The following is a 17,101-nucleotide window of genomic DNA, read 5'->3' on the forward strand; positions in this document are numbered from 1 at the left end:
CTTCCTGTCAGAATTCAGTGCCTTACACTTGATCTTCAAGGAATCAATTTCATTCAACAAGCATCTCCTCTGCCCACTAACACCATCTACTTCCCTCTTCAAGTCATTTATCTCACCCTTCATCAATTTCTTGTCAAGTATTAAGTTGTTAATCACCTCTGTTTGCCATGGTGTTCCATCTGGCTGATCCACCCACTCAAAGGCTTTACAACCCCTTGTCTCTGTCACAGGGTCATAGAACTTGCACGACCTGAACTTGCGTCCCGGATTCTCCCTAGTCCAGGAAGTAAGCCTCGCCATGGGTACTCCGCATTGACATTTTTTTTTCTTTTGATGGTGAATAGCTTACGGAAGACATTTCCTGCAACAATTGGCAAGCACCATCATCAACATTACTCCCAGTTGAACAAAATTACCATTGCCATACCCTAATTATAATAATCAATTCAAATTTAAAAAACCCCAATTCAATTGAAACTAACAAGAACCCTAATGTTAAAAGTACGAAATTGGGGGTCAATTCTTAAGTCATATCCACAATTACAATCAAACATCACATTTGCGACATAATTCAGACAACAATTTGCAAAAATTTGCTACAAATTCATCTAATTCGAGATTTAATTGAACATCGTACCTCCTTCCAATTTCTGTCTCAGTGAACTTTGTTAATTCAGCACAAATATCAAACAAGTCGATGCTGGGAATGCTAGGGCACACTTAAATTGAGTTTTTTGGAACCAAATCGAAAAAAAAAACCAAAAATCTGTTGATTTTTTGGAACAAATTGGTAAAACGGGGTATTTATAACGGAAAATCGAGGAACAAAGGGGGAAATTTTAAAAAGTAGCCGTTAGAATGGGACCCACAACAACTTTCCGTCACCGGAGTCAGGTGAAGGTGGTAAAACCTATATTTATTTTTTTTATAAGGTGGTAAAGTAATACTTTTTTTTGGGAGGTGGTAAAAGAGATTTTAGTGCTTTTGTAAGGTGGTAAAAATCAAAATTTCCTTTTCATAAAATAAGGTTGTTTTCAAAAACAGAGAGAAGAGAATTTTAATAAAAACTAACCGCAACACTTGACTTTTCCACACTTTCACCTCATTCGATTATGGTTCGACGTGAAAGGAATTCATCATTGGGTTTGGTTTTGGGGAGACACAAATGGGTGTCTACAGACATCGTCGACAAAACTATTGTCAACGTCGGAAGGACTTTGTCGATGTCAAATGTTGGTTGTGACAATGGTCACGACATTGGCCGGAGATTGTCAACAATAAACTAGCGACAAGGCCAAAATAGGTAATTCGGGTGCCAAGACCATTCAAGAAAGCACTGATATCTGTGTGGTTTGTCCATTGAAGATAATCCCAAATCACAAACTTTGTTACATAGGTGGAGTACTTGGACAATTAGATGATAGAAAAACTTTAAATATGGATAATTTTATAAAAAGACAATAAATATACTTACTTTTGATCCTGTATCAACATATCGTTAGAAGATAATATAATAATTCATTAATATGAAAGACATTAGATTAAATCAAACCTGTTGATGATTGTATTGTTGCTTTAAGGTCGTTGTAGAGCAATTGAGTCGTCTCGTCATTACGTCAATAACCATGAATATTAAATAAATGATGACACGTTAGCTCTTTGCCATGACATATGGTGTCGAACTCGTTTGGGTGACGAAAACTTTTTTCAACGAGGTGTCTGGCGGAAAGGCCATATATGTAATACGAATGCAATCGATGAAGATTTTTAATGCGTTCACTCATTTTCTGGCGTCATAACCAAGTGGAGTTCTTGTCGTAATAAATTCAGGTGCCAAGGCCTTTTACATTTCAAACGTTGTCTTTGTACGGAGATAACATTTTATCACTTTGCCTCGTACTAAGGCATAAAATTTTTATCATATGCGATAACTTTTGTAACATCGTTGAGAACAATCAAAAACTTGTGAGCAAATATAATCATTGCATGACTTTGTATCGGAGGGTAAACTCTAATGTAGTTCCAGAGCTTCCGACATTGGGAATTATGTGTCTATGTTACCGATGCATGACAAAACCAAATTTAATTAGAGAACGAAAAATAAATGTTTCATAAATAAAATATTGAAGACATGCAAATGAATATAGGAATATTTTTCTAAAACGATTTTTATCGACACTAACGATACTCTACATGCTTATGACACTTTGTAGACTTAAAACACTATATGTATTTTAGGACTTGCGCGCTTTGCGGTGTTTCATTTGTCAATATGATCAATCATATATTATGGCCAATCCTTTTGGTGTACTTTTGAAGAATAACTTTGAAAAAAGTTATACTATCGTTGTATGGCCATCGTTGTACGCCAATACGCCTTGCGCCCTGGCGTCTGATGCTGAACACAGAGGATTAAAATGGTAGTTCAGGTATCGGGTGTTTGACGTCTGACGTTATGGTCTATTTTTCCCGGGATTCGTTTGCTATAATGTTCTTTTGAGCGGCAGTTTTACTCGTCCCTTTTGGGGATGTAAGTGTAACTGACGCCTTTGTGAGTAACCATTGTTTGGAGCTCTGGTCGTGAACCTTTTTCCTTTGACATCGTTCTGCAAAATGTAAGATAAAGCAATGGATATTCTTTTGACGACTTAGTGACTTATCGTAAGCATTTGAAATGTTTTGTTAAAATAAACGTTATTTCTAAGAATATCATATATCAGAGATATGTAGGCAATATAAAGCAATATATAATGATAAAGAACATACAAGATGACCAAATCAAATGTATTTAAATGGGTTAGAGTTTACTTTCGTGTCGTCATGACCATTGATCACAATTATCTGATGTTCTAATCCTTTGTCAATGTCTTTACAACTTGATGGTGTGACCCTTGGTTGTCATCGCCATGAAATAGAGGTTTCGTCTTCACACATGTCGTCATGATATTTGTTTACGTCATCATCTTCATGGCGTCGAGGTATATGATGTTTTCATACATAATATTGAAATCATTATGCTTAATTTCGGCGTCGAGTAACCTGTTTGTCATCACTCTAAACAAATACTTTAAGCTAGGCTGCATCCCCACAGACGGTCCCAAATTATTTATGCTAAATTTCGTCAAGTAGGATTTGATGCGGAATACGGGCTACGAATCAACTAAATTAAAATAGGGAGCGTTGGATGTAGAAACTAGAAAGTAAATGACGGAAAAATAAAGAAAGAAGGGAGAGACACGACATGATGACGCGGAAAACTCCAATGAAGGTGGGTAAAAAACGTGGGTGGCAATGAGGCCACCAATCCACTATAATACGGGCAAAAAGCCAATAATTACAATTACAAGATATGTATGATACTTGGTAACACTATAAATGAGTATAAATAAATGTATGTACATATCTTGGGCGTAGGACTTTTGTAGTGTATATGCCAGAGTGTATATGGCGTAGTAGGCTAAGTAGTATTGTAGAAGTACATTACAGTAGTGGTCTTTTAGGAGAGTGGTATTGGGATTAGAATATAGTAGTTGGGCAGTGACACTTTTAGTGGAAAGTCCATGTGGATGGAGATTGGAGACATTGCATGGGAATGAAGGAGCAGTATGTATATGGAGAAATGGGATTGCATGGTGGAGTATTGTACGTGGGAATGGCTTGGTATATGTGAGAGCAAGTGCTTCTATTTATAGAGTTTCAAGAGTAGATATATAGTAGATGGTTGGAGAGATATTTTGGGTGGCTGTTGCATAGTGGTTCATGTTGGGTTTTGATGAGTCCGACTCACCGCGAAAATAAAACCCGAGCCAAGAACAAACTCACAATTAATATAATCAAAAGTCATAGTTAACAAGACTAAGGAAAGACGAAATTACCCTTGGAGCGTGCTTCGCTCGACCACCGAGCTCTTACTTGAGAAAGTTTAAGTCTCACAACGGGCGATAACCTCCGATGGTATCCACCCGCAACACGACCCCGACTAGGTCTACTACTTGGAGGTTAGCCAAGTCCAACCAAGAGGAATACTCGAGTAATTATGAGTTTATAGGTTTTCTCTCAAGTGGAGATGCCTTTTTTTAACTCTTACTCAAGTGGGTTTCCCTAAATTCCAAGAGAGATATTTATAAGGAAACACTAGAGAGAAATCCGCTCTTCCATAAATGTGGGAGAGTTGGTGAAATCAATATTCCCCTTTTATTATTAGTATTGATAAGGAGTTGAAGGGCACAGCTTAGAAACTTGAAAAAACATGGGTATACCTTAGAAACTCGAATACCTTAGGGGTATAGCTTAGAAAAACCCTAAATTCTTTAAAAAGGTGGGGTTTTTTTTTTTTGCAAAATTTCCTATTTCATAATATTTCCGATGGATGTCCATTATTTAATTTATTGTCTTGTTATAAGAAAAACATTATGGAATAAAAACTATTGAAGGAAAAAGTGTTAAAATTAATTCAGAATACATATTAATCTTCATATATATCAAATATCAGTATATCATAATTGCGAGATTAAGTGCACCTAATTCCACGATGAATTGATTGAATCCCTTTATTAATTATGAGTTTTCTAGTGGATATACACTAGGCTTTCCCTTTATTGATGGGATAGTTTTAGAGTTTATTGTATGTACTACTAAAGACCACAACCCTAGACACCTTTTTAAAACTCATTTTCAAATCTTCCCATCATGTATTAGAAAAGGATAAGGTTTCTCTTGGAAGCCTTGGGGATCAAGTATTGGTCCCTTCTTCCCTTGTGGTCCTTACCTAACCTCTCCTCAAAGAATGCCACTTGTTGATTAATTAGTTGTTGGCTATTTTTTATTTTTTTTATATACATACATATGTATATGTATATATATACATACATATGTAAATATATGTATATACATACATATATATATGTATGGTGTATATATATATATACATATGTATATATATGTGTAAATATATATATTTGGGGGTTTATGTGGATCGGATGATCATTATACCCTTGTATTATTCCGCAATATTCTAGGTATATGGTTTATTATTCTCCAAGGAAAATCATTGTATATATATACGTCGCATATCCCTTTATTCACGAGTAAAGTATGTTTTTCTCCCCAATTTTTTTTATTTCTTTATAATTCACAATCACCATCATAGGATTGCCCCATTTTATCATTATGAGAAACATTAATATTTCTCAACATGGCAAATAATAACAAAATTACAAATATTCTTTTGTGTGTGTGTGTGTTTCTTTTTTTTTTTTTTTTGAGAAAGTTTTGCGTGAGATCGTTTCATGTGAGTCCAGTTTATAATGCACACACCCATCCCCCACCTATCGCTACTTCCTAGCCACTTGTCGGCGGCCGGCTACCACTCTCCCCCTCCCATCACCCGGCGCCGGCGACCCCACGGCCCCACCCCCTTCGTGTTTATACAATACTATCTAATTTCCCCTGTAAATATGGAGGAGATAGAGAATGTGAGTACAGAATATGGAGGAGAGAGAAAATGTGAGTATTTGAGAGGGGAAAATTAGACAGGGGAAATTAGAGAGGAAATATGTAGATAATCAACATGTTTAATGCAAGATGCCGGAAGATGTGAGAAAATGGTAGTATTAGACTGGGGAAATTAGAGAGGAAAGAATATGGAGGAGATAGGAAATGTGAGTTGCAGAGAAAGAGGAGAAGATGGTGGGTTGTTGAGGAGAGAGAAAAAGAGGAAGAAAGAAGGGGTTTTAATACCTGGCCATTATAATTTAATTTATGATATATTTAACCTATTTTCTGACAATTATAATATAGCATCTGATATTTATAATTTAATATCTGACCATTATAATTTAATTTCTAACCATATTAATCTAATATATGACTATTATTATCTAAAGTCTGACCATTAAGATTTTTTTTACTCAAATTTTTTTTTTTCTCACGTGAGTCCGTTCTACACAAAACTTTTACTTTTTTTTTTGTTGTTGACTCACCCTCTTCCTCCTTCTCCTTCTTCCAACCTTTTCTCATCATCAATGTCGATTGCAGCAACATAACAAACACCATGCCCAACACCATCTATATCATGCTCAAAACCACCAACACCATAACAAACCCCAACACCATCATCTCCGGCGGCGTTAGCAGCCAAATGTAATGAAAAATCCTAAGAAAATAATATAAATTAAGGGCATGATTAGCCCCAATGGTAGGTGTTTGCCATTGTTTGTGAGCTTTTCGTCCATTGTTAATGAATTCCTCGATCTCTAATCTTTCATCGTTGAAGAATTTTCAAAGTCTATTGTTGAGGAGAGAGAACAATGAATATGTGAGTTACAGTATTTGTTCTGCTAAATTGACACATATACCATTACTTATTTGAGCAAAAAGACGAAAATTACCCTTTGAGAAAATACAAGTTTAACGTATTGTATACGTAGTATTCTCTTCAACATATAATGTGTGTGATTTCATAGTTAGTGACAAGATGAAATGCAAGCTTTTTAATTCAATCATTTTAACTTAATCCAAACTTACTATGCTACAAAACCCTCATAAAGCAATCACCTTCTTCAACACTCTCATACCCCCAAAATTTCCCCCAAATTCGATTTCTAGGGTTTGGAATCTGCTACAATGTGCATCATTCTGCAATCTCAAAGTCCATTGGCGCAAAGACGAGAAGCTCGACGAATCAATTCGGGCCGAAAAAAAATGGCGGCTTTGCGCTCGAGTCGTCAAAGAGGTTCTCAACGAACCAGGTCAGGTGATGCCATTACGCTACTTAGAGAAGCGAAGAGAAAGATTGAAGCTCAATGTCACTGCAAAAACATTCATTGATCAAAACCCTCTTCTTTTTGATACTTATTTCGATCGAATTCGACCTAAATCGGATTCTGTTACTTTTATCAAACCTAGTGATTCACTTCGAAGGTTTTTGGAAGAAGAAGAGCGGATCTTTGCTGAAAATGAGCTGTTAATTGTTTCGAAAATTTGTAAAATGTTGATGATGGCGAAAAATAGGGTGATTAATGTGGAGAAATTGGTTCATGTTAAGCGAGAATTCGGGTTTCCGAATGATTTTTTGAGCAAATTAATCCCCAAATACCCTAATTACTTCAAATTTGTTGGTGGTTTTGATGAGAAATCGTATTTAGAGTTGGTTTCTTGGGAACCTGAGTTTGCGAAATCTGTGATAATGTTAAAGGCTGAGGAAGAAGAGAGGTTAACTGGGATTAGGGTTAGACATTCGTTTGATTGGAAATTGCCACCAGGGTTTTATATCAAGAAAGAAATGAGAGAGTGGGTTCGAGATTGGATGGAGATGCCTTACATTAATCCTTACGACGATGCATCTCATTTAGACTCGAGTTCGAGGGAAATGGAGAAGAGGATGGTAGGGGTGCTTCATGAGTTGTTATCGTTATCATTGTTTAAGAGGATTCCTGTTCCGATTATAGGGAAGTTTAGTGAGGATTACATGTTGTCGAATGCATTTTCGAGTGTGTTTACTAGGCATTCGGGTATATTCTATATGTCTTTGAAGGGAGGGATAGAGACTGCGGTGCTGAGGGAGGCGTATAAGGGTGGTGTATTGGTTGACCGGGATCCGTTGCTTGAAATTAAGGACAAGTTTGTTGAGTTGCTGGAGGAGGGGTGGGAAATGAGGATGGAGGAATTGAGGTTGAGGAGGGAAAGTGCTCGTAATCGCAATAAGTCAGTGACGCTTGGGAGTTCGGAGTTGGAGTCTCAAGAGGATGATGAACATCTTTGAATGGGGAGAAACTTGCCTGAAATTGTTGTGATGCTGATGGCAGAGATTTTCGCACTGATTGGAAATGCTCCTAGCGTTCAATTGTTCATAGTGGCCTTATATTTTGGGTATTGGTAGCAAAAATAGAGTTGGTAGAATTCAGTTATATGCTATGCTAGATAATATTGATTACACTTCCAATTTGATGTTGCTAGTTATGTTTGTTTAGTTTGGATTTTAAAATTCAATCTTAGGCTCGTAGAGAACCTTATAATGCATTAGAATTTTTATACTTGTTCTCTATTATTTCTCGTTGTATGACTGCTCCTCTGTTCGAGTATAATTTCTGCTATTACTAACATGATACAATTTGGAACAATTTGTGCAATATACCACCTATGCTCTTATGTGATTATAGCTGATTATATGCTAATTAAACCTCAGTGAGTGCATTAGACAATGTTTAACACTGAATTGAATATGCTGAAGGCTGAAAGCACGGCAAAGAAAAACAATGTGATGTTATATTCTAAGTATTCACACAGTTCAACCTAACATCTTAATTAAATATGGTTTTAGCTGTATTTGGGCATCTATTATTGTCAAAAGCTACTTGCAATGCCTTTCAGTAGCCAACTAGCCATGGTCTAAGTTTTGCCAATGTTTTTGTGGTTGCCCTCCCTAGGTAAATTCGGCTCCAATTTTTATTTCCATGTTGGAGAACATGAGCTCTAGTGGTTTAATGTGGTGTACTTATGGTTGTGGTATATGTGTGAACATGAGCTCTAGTGGTTTGACGTGGTGTCCTTATGAATGTGATATATGTGTGAACATAGATCAGGCAAATTTTGAGCAACACTTTATTGCAACCTTACAATGAGGTTACTTTATCCTCAGTTTTTTTCTAGTGTTGAGATACTAGGCACATAGTAAAATTATAACAGAACTTATGTTAGGAAAGTTTGCACGTTCCTACTTAGTAGGAATGCAATTTGCAATTTATTTGATTGATTGTGTTTCTTATGCAGGAGACGGGAAGGGAACTTCAACCAGAGGACAAAATAGGAGCGAAGTTGTCATGACAACAGCTAGGAAGGGCAAATATTATTATAATCTAGTAAATGTTGCTCACACAAAAGAAATGGCATATTTTACAACCGTCCGGAACCTAATCTGCTTTATATCAGCTGGTATTTCAAAATCACTCCCTTGTCATCTTCTGTTATATACCATCAAAGAAGCACCTTCTTGTGACCAACAAGAAGTGCATGAATGCCCTACTATTTAAGTAGAAGCTAGTTAGATTTTACTTAAGTACAGAAGAACATTATTCTTTTATCTAGCATCTGTGCCCTTAAAATTTGTCATGCTGCTAAAGATGGAAAGAAAAAAAATTGCTTTATGGGTTTTCATTACTACATTCTTGGCTGTGATATCTAAGTCAAATTGTCAATATAGACCAGCCCCTGCACTTCCATTCCCGAGTTTTCCTGCACTCCGTCCTCTGTGCCTTTCCCAATTTGCCCTTGTTAATCATGCATGTTCTATGCTTCCTTATTCACCGTTGCCCCCTCCTGCTCCACCTTCTCCACCAACTCCTCCTGCACCTGCTCAACCCCCTTGTCCCCCAAAAACTGGCCATCGACATGGACACCATCACAGGCATAGGCATACGAGTTCTGCCCCTGTCAGTGCTGCAGCAGAGGAATGTTGTCGCTGGTTGAAAGAAGTCGACACTCAATGTGTCTGTGATTTGCTCGTTCGTTTGCCTATATTTCTGGCCAAGCCTTCACATGATTATACGGTTAATGTTAGTGAAGACTGTAGTGTCACCTATCAATGTCCAGGCCGGGTGATGAATTGATTTGTGAGGTTGAATTTGATTTATAAGGTGTTAGGGTATGTACTATGTAGGCTAAAGGGGTATGGTAATTATTTATGCAACTTTTCAAATAATAGCTGTTAATGTATGGTGCTTTATTTTGTGTGTACTCTTCAAATAACATAGCTCTTTGCATATGTATAAGTATTACTCATATCTTTCATTTCAGATTCTCTGTCCCTTGATTGAACTGTTGTAGCACTTTAAATATTAGTCTGTCATGGTGTCACAAGCGACTATCACAACAGCATGGCAACACCTTGTGAAATTCTGGCCATGGATTGTGTATGGGAAGGTCAAAGTGATTGTAAGCCTAATCGTGGTATTGAAAGATTTGTGGAGATGCTTTGTTTAACATAGTAGCTTTGAAAACTGTCTTGCAGAAAGGTTCGTTCTTATAAACACACTTTGAAATTGTCAATTTCTTGGCAAATGATTTTAAAGTCGCCATCTCTATCTCCAATGGTGGATCTTAAAATTTATGATATTGTTTTTGTTTGTTATCTCCAATGGTTGGATCTAATTACAAAGATTTGAAATTCATCTTGGGGCTTCTACCTCTAGTGAAAGTGTTAGGGGTTAGTCGGGTGACTCCACTAAGCGGGTGGTTCAGCCAGGTTGGGTATGTAGACACAAGACACTAATATGGATATCCGAGATATTTTTACAAAAATATAACTACCTTGTGTTATTATAGATACATTATTTAGAGAGTGAGGTATTAGCTCAAGAGGTTAGAGCTCCCCGCCCGGTTCAAGGTAATTCTGGGATTGATTTTTATCAACTTGTCTTTGTGGCTCTTTAAACACCAAAAAAAAAAAAAAAAAAAAAAAATACACACTATTTTGACTTTTATTTTTCGGTACACTACTCTTATAATAGTGTTTGGACAATTATACTCTTTAAAATCTTCCTTCCATCCATTCATGTACTTATATACTTTTAAAAAGTTTGAAAAACTCTTATAATAGTGTTTGGACAATTATACTCTTTGAAATCTTTATTTTCTTATTTGCCTTCATTAATGTTAATTGTTTTTTTTTTTTTTGAACTATCAAGAATAGTGTACAGATATTATACCCTTAAAAGATTTGTTTGTATATATTTTCTTCATTAATGTTGTCAATAACTCGATTTGTGACATAAGGAAAAAGCTCACCTGACACTAGGGGTGTAAATGAACCAAGCCGATCAATAAACTACTCGGGTTCGAGCTCGGTTGAAGCTCGTTCATGTTCGTTTATTTAATAAATGAGTCGAGTTTGAACAATGTGAAGCTCGTTTAATAAATGAGATTGGACACGAACATAGATATGCGCCATTTGCTCGTTCAGATATGTTTATGAACAACTCATTTATTTATTTTCATGAACTACTCGTTTATTTATATTTATGAATTATTGAATTATTATTCACAATTTGTTAATTTAATCTTAAGTTTATACGGTGTGATTTAGATTTAATTGTTATGCTACTTTTGAGATTTTCAAATGTCAAAAGTACAAAGGTTGTTTATTATAAAAGCTTGTTTATTATCAAGCTCGTTCATCAATCACTCATTTATCAACTCATTTAATAAACGAGTTGTTCATGAACATATATTGTACTAAATGAGCCGAGCTTGAACAGATTTTGAGCTTGCTTGAAAGCTCGGGATTGTGTTCGAACTCGTCTAAGTTAAATGAACTTAACATGAACAAGGTAGTACTCGGCTCGGTTTGGCTCTGCTCATTTACACCCCTACCTGACACGACTAGCTAAGACGCGTATTACTACTAAATAAATGGGAGAGAAATTGAGGAGGAAAAGTGAATGATAATTTTGGGTAAAAATTTAAAAATTGATATGAAGAGAGAAATGAAAACATTTTAATTAATAATATAATTATATCTCTAAAACAGACAAAGTTATACAAACTATAAAAATTAATGGAAAGACGAGATACAAACTGGGCCCCACTACTTTATTAATTAAGTAAAAAAGTTTAGTTTATAGTGTTTAATGTGAAAAGCTTAACGACACCCATATTTACCAAGTAACGCTCGCATTTAAACATGAATGGACGAACATTACCTCTCGTGAATTCCTTGTTTTTCTTCCTTCTAACTCAATCTAACATTCTATCCTCCCAACAAACCACCACTGACCGAGGGTAAGATCATCGTCGAAGTTTCAGAAAAATAGTCGAAATTTCCAGAGGAGAAACACAAATTCCAAGCGTTTTTTTCTTGAAATTTCGAAATTTCTAGGCGTTTTTTTCCTAGTTTTTTTTTTTTTTTTTTTTTTTTTTTTTTTTTTTGCGGTTTACGAATTCGGAATAAGACAAATGATATACTTTTGAAAAGCTTTGGAAGTCTACTTTCCAACCCAATTAGAATCAAGTCAATAATCAATTTTTTTTTTTGAGTAAAAGCCCCGAAGGCAATCAATTATCATTCATCGGAAGGTACAAAATTAAACAAGAAACAACGTTCGGTGGGAAGTCCATCGTCCAAACAAAGTTACCTAACTCCCAATCTAGGCAATGAGCGAGCTCATGTGCCACTTTATTCCCCTCCCTACGAACAAAACTCCACACTACACTCTCGAAAGAGTTACACACATGATAAATATCATCAAGGACAATATGAAAACTACTCTCTCCCCTATCGTAAGACCGAATTACATTCACTAAACTCAAGCAATCACTTTCGACAACAAGCCTTCCGGCACCAAAATCAGCAGCCTTTGCCTCAGCAACCCGCGTCTCCCATCGATCCTCAACTATCCAGGCCCCTGCAAGCTGCGCCTGACCATCAACATCACGAAGGATAGCCCCCGCACTGGACCCCAGTCCCTCCTTAAGGCCACCATCGACATTCAGCTTCACATAGCCCACCTTAGGAAGCTTCCAACGTTGCTTGCGCCTACCCCCTCCCTGCATTGGTTGCTCATCCTCCCCCTTCAGCTCCTTCATGAGCTTTTCTGCATATTGCATTGATGATTTGGGATCACACTTCTCCCCTTTCAACGCCCATTTGTTCCTAGCTAACCAAATCACCCAAAAAATTGTCATGAAAGAGTCGTGCTCAGCTTACGAAAGCATATCAAACCCAGCCCATGCAAACTCCCCAAACTCTTGAAAATTATCTTTCAACTTAGCTGCTAGATCACACTCCTCCCAAATCAGCTTTGCTATCACACATTGGTGCAAACAATGTAGCTCAGTTTCTTCAGTTCCTCCAACCCACAAACACCACAAATCGGGTTCTTCGATGGCAAGCGTTTATTCAACCCCTTCGATGTGTCCAGAGCACCTCGACACGCTCTCCAAAAGAAGAGCTTCACCCTAGGCAGAGAATTAGAGTTCCAGATTTTACCCCAGAAATTCGAATGCCGCAAAACCGATGCCACATTATCTGAATCATCTTCACCATATATTGCCCTATACGCTGATCTGACCGAGTATTCACCATCCTTCTCCAAGTCGCAACACAAGGAGTCATCAGGAAGTCTTAAGCTCAGGGGAATACTAAACATTCTCTCCACCTCGAAAGGAAGGAAAGTCTCTTTTATAAGCTGAAAATTCCAGGTTGCAGTTGGGAGATGGATTAAGTCGCAGACCCTCATCTCCTCCCTACCATCCACTAAAGGGCTAATGACCCTCCTAGTTTGTGTACTAGGTATCCACGGAGCATTCCCCTTTGCACAACCCACTTCGCCCCCCAAATAACACGCCAAGTGTAGCTTGGGTTACTACCCAAATCTGCCGAAAGATAATCTCTATCACTATAATATTTTGCTTTAAAAATCTGGGCAATAAGACTCTCGTGGTGTTTAATTAGCCTCCAAGCTTGCTTCCCTAATAAAGCTGCATTAAAATACTTGAGATCTCGAAAGCCAAGCCCCCCACATGCCTTAGGCTCACACATCTTCCTCCAAGCCACCCAATGAATTTTTCTCTCACCATTTTTCTGAACCCACAAAAAATTAGCTACTAAAGAACGCAATTCGTCACAAAAGGAAGAGGGGAATTTAAACACACTCATCGCATAGGTCGAAAATAGATTGGGCAACGGCCTTAATCAAAACCTCTCGACCCGCCTTTGATAGCATCCCCCCTTTCCACCCTTGAAGTCGTTTCCATGACTTCTCTCTAATTCCCTTCGTAATCACCCTTTTAGATCTACCCACAATCGTTGGTAAACCCAAATATTTATCATGTATATCCGCCATCTTGACATCAAGAAGGTCCGTTAGCTCCTTTCTCCTATCCTCCGACACGCCTTTACTAAAGGACACCGTAGTCTTATCAAAATTTACCAACTGACCTGATGCCTCCTCATAAGTCCGCAGAGTATCACGAATAACCTGTACCTCCTCCTTGTTTGCCTTGGCAAAAATAATACTGTCATCAGCAAATAACAAAATGTAAAATAGACGGTGCCTCTGAAGCAACCTTGATCCCATGCAGACTCCCATTCTCAACAGCTTTATTCAAGAAACCTGACAGAGCTTCAGCACACTAAATAAACAAATACGGGGATAATAGATTACCTTACGTAGACCCCTCGAAGGGGTAAACTCCCCCGAAGGTGCTCCATTTATAAGAACAGAAAAGGACACAGAAGATACACAATGCATCACCCTATCCACCCAAAACTCCGCAAAGCCAAGCTTGAGCATAACCGCTCTAAAAAACCCCACTCTACACGATCATAAACTTTAACCATATCAAGTTTTAAAGCCAAAGAGCCCCTCTCACTAGCCAGTCAATAATCATTTTTAAATCTTAAGTTATGACGAAATAATTCACGAATAATTAAAAATATCATTAATTAAAGTTGTGCATTGGTAAGCAAACCGGTCAAATTGGGATAATTAAATAAAGGAAATTTTGATTTTTAACACTACAAAAAAACCAAAAAATGGTTTTTAACACTACAAACATAAAAAAAAAAACTTTTATTTTAGGAAATTTTGTTTTTTACCACCTTACAAAAGCACTAAAATCTCTTTTACCACCTCCCAAAAAAAAAGTATTACTTTACCACCTTATAAAAAAAATAAATATAGGTTTTACCACCTCCACCTGACTCCGGTGACGGAAAGTTGCTGTGGGTCCCACCATTTCTCATTTCCCTCCACATTTATGACAAAAAATACGATTTCCCTCTCTTTCTTCCTTTTCTCACCTTCCCCTCCGAATTATCATCAATTCTCACCTCTCTCCATCAATTTCTCATCAATTTCTCCCTTACATTCAACCTTGTCACTCTCTCTCCTCTCATTTTCTGATATTTGTCAAAAAGCAAACCCTAAGTCGCACAGTTCTTCCCTCAGCAAGAGTAGTTGGGACCACAATAGCGAAGCTACTGAGCGAGGTATCTGTCATCTTCAACGCGTAAAGGTCCAAAAGCTTGAGTCTTTGCTGACAAAGAATCTCGAATTCTGACAAAAGAGGTATTTTTTAGCTCCTTACTGTACTTTGTGTGGGTAATTGGGAGTAATTTGGGGTAAAATTTGCTGTTTTTGGGAATATGTGAATTAAACAATTATAAACCCTAATTATGCGAATCTTTGACTTGGTTGAACTGTGTTATTGTTAATTAATTAGTTGATTAGGGTTTTATTTATATTTTAATTGTTAATTAAGTGCACAGTGTAGCCTAATTGGTCTTGCATGTTGTAATTTGTGAGTAGTTGTGAACTGGATTGAATGATTAATTGTTCAATTAAATACTGAGATTGTGCATTGTTGTGTTTGTTTTGTTGTTGTTGGACCTGTTACAGCTAGGATGGATAAAGTGAACCTTAAAATGACATTGGGGGGTGCATTTATACCCTCATTAGTTGGTAAAAATAGAAGGGTGTTAAATTGGGATGGTGGTTGGGTTTTTGTGAGGAAAAATGTTCCTGTTTCTAGCATAGATGTACACTACTTGAGGGAGTCAGCTATACATGGTTTTGTGTATGCTACTGTTAGGGTGCCTAAGGGATTTAGTTGTTGGTATAAACAGAAAGGGAAGTCTTGGGTAACTGGTAAAAGGGAGTTGAATAGTGATGATGAGGTAAAGGGGTTCCTTGAGACAGTGAATAAAGATGGGGAAATAGAGATGTATGTGACTAGCCATGAGCAAATTCAAGCAACTGATAAAACACCATTTAAACTTATAGATGGTAATGAGTTGACTTCAAAAGAGAGGAGCAGACTTAAAAAGAAATTTGGTGGGCCTAGAATACTTAAGACAGGCCCAAAGGATACTAGCTTAGAAGTAAGGAGAAGCCCAAGGTTAAAAGGGATTGAGATTCATGACAAAGAAGCTGAGGACAGGGGTGAAAGAGTGCATGCAGCTACAGATAGAGTGACAGCAAAAGATAAGGGAAAGGGAAAGTTAGGTGAGGGAGCTTCTGGGAAGTTTACTGCAGCTGAAAAGGGTAAGGGAAAGGTTCTTGAGGGAGCTATTGGTGCTAGATCTGGGGTGAAGAACCTAGGAAGCAAGGTGCAGGCAAGAAGAAGCAAGGAGCAGGGAAGAAGTTGGTGTTTGAAGATGAGTACAGTGATAGGGAGGGAGGAACTGAGTCTTCTGATTCTGAGCACAGTGATCTAGGACTGGACTGGGAGGAGGGAGAAGAGGATGTGTATGATGATGAAGATGATGAAGAGTGGTTAAGGCAAAACTTAGATCTGCTTAGAAGTGAGGTGAAGGGCAGCTTGGGAGGTGTAGGTGAAGATCCAGAGGAGCCTAAGGATCCTAGGGTTGACATTGATAGACATCTGAACTCACTTGACATCAGGGTTGAAGAAGAAGCTGATGATGAATCTGAGGAACTTAGGAGCTTAGATGGTGAGTCTGATGATGACAATGGTGGTTGTACTTGGTTTAATGCTGAAACAGATTTCTCCAAGCCTATCCAATTTGAAGTGGGTTTAAAGTTCAGCAATGTTCAAGTGGTGAGGAAAGCTTTGAGGCAACATGCAATTGAGAATAGGTATGAGTACTACCTATTGCATAATGACAGCAAAAGGATAACAGCTTACTGTAGAAGAAGGTGTAGTTGTCAGTACAACAAGAAAAGTTGTAGAATTGTTCAGTGTACTTGTGTGAAAGGGAGGAGGAAGTGCAGATTCAAGTTCTATGCTTCCAGGTTACTGAAATCAGATGCTTTCCAGATTAAGTCTTTAGTGTTGAAGCATAGGTGTGTAAGGACAAAGATGAACAAGAAGGTGACAACTGAATTTCTGGCAGACAGGTACTTAGAGGAATTTAGGAGTAACCCAGGGTGGAAGATAAGACAGATTCAAGAGAGGGCATTGAATGATTTGGGGATTAAGGTTGGGTATTACAAAGCCTGGTTGGCAAGAAGCAGGGCCAAATTGGTTATTTATGGGAGTGCAACTGAGCAATATGCTAGGGTATGGGACTATGGGAAAGCTATCCTAAAGTACAACCCAGGCAGCAGTTGCAATGTGGTTGTGGATACAATGGATCAGATAC

At 37.6% G+C, this 17,101-nt stretch overlaps 3 protein-coding genes across 3 annotated transcripts; 2 read left to right on the plus strand and 1 right to left on the minus strand.

The window, feature by feature from the left end:
• Positions 1–6,325: 6,325 nt before the first annotated feature.
• LOC145617402 (protein WHAT'S THIS FACTOR 1 homolog, chloroplastic-like) lies at positions 6,326–9,786 on the plus strand. The gene is made up of 2 exons (XM_081672103.1): positions 6,326–7,869; positions 8,770–9,786. The coding sequence occupies exon 1, from the start codon at positions 6,527–6,529 to the stop codon at positions 7,760–7,762; it is 1,236 nt and encodes a 411-aa protein (XP_081528229.1). The 5' UTR covers positions 6,326–6,526; the 3' UTR covers positions 7,763–7,869; positions 8,770–9,786.
• On the plus strand, positions 9,120–9,605 carry LOC145616885 (uncharacterized). Its single transcript, XM_081671600.1, has one exon. It carries the CDS (start codon positions 9,120–9,122, stop codon positions 9,603–9,605), a length of 486 nt encoding a protein of 161 aa, XP_081527726.1.
• Positions 9,787–12,048: 2,262 nt separating the features above from the next.
• LOC145616886 (uncharacterized) lies at positions 12,049–12,678 on the minus strand. Its single transcript, XM_081671601.1, has one exon. The coding sequence runs from the start codon at positions 12,676–12,678 to the stop codon at positions 12,049–12,051; it is 630 nt and encodes a 209-aa protein (XP_081527727.1).
• Positions 12,679–17,101: the final 4,423 nt, after the last annotated feature.

The sequence above is a fragment of the Chenopodium album genome, chromosome 26 (assembly GCF_948465745.1).
Source record: "Chenopodium album chromosome 26, dcCheAlbu1.1, whole genome shotgun sequence".
NCBI lineage: Eukaryota > Viridiplantae > Streptophyta > Magnoliopsida > Caryophyllales > Amaranthaceae > Chenopodium > Chenopodium album.

Excerpts from the sequence above, each read along its gene's own strand:
- LOC145616885 (XM_081671600.1), top strand. The coding sequence starts at position 9,120 with ATGGAAAGAAAAAAAATTGCTTTATGGGTTTTCATTACTACATTCTTG.
- LOC145617402 (XM_081672103.1), top strand. The coding sequence starts at position 6,527 with ATGCTACAAAACCCTCATAAAGCAATCACCTTCTTCAACACTCTCATA.
- LOC145616886 (XM_081671601.1), bottom strand. The coding sequence starts at position 12,678 with ATGACAATTTTTTGGGTGATTTGGTTAGCTAGGAACAAATGGGCGTTG.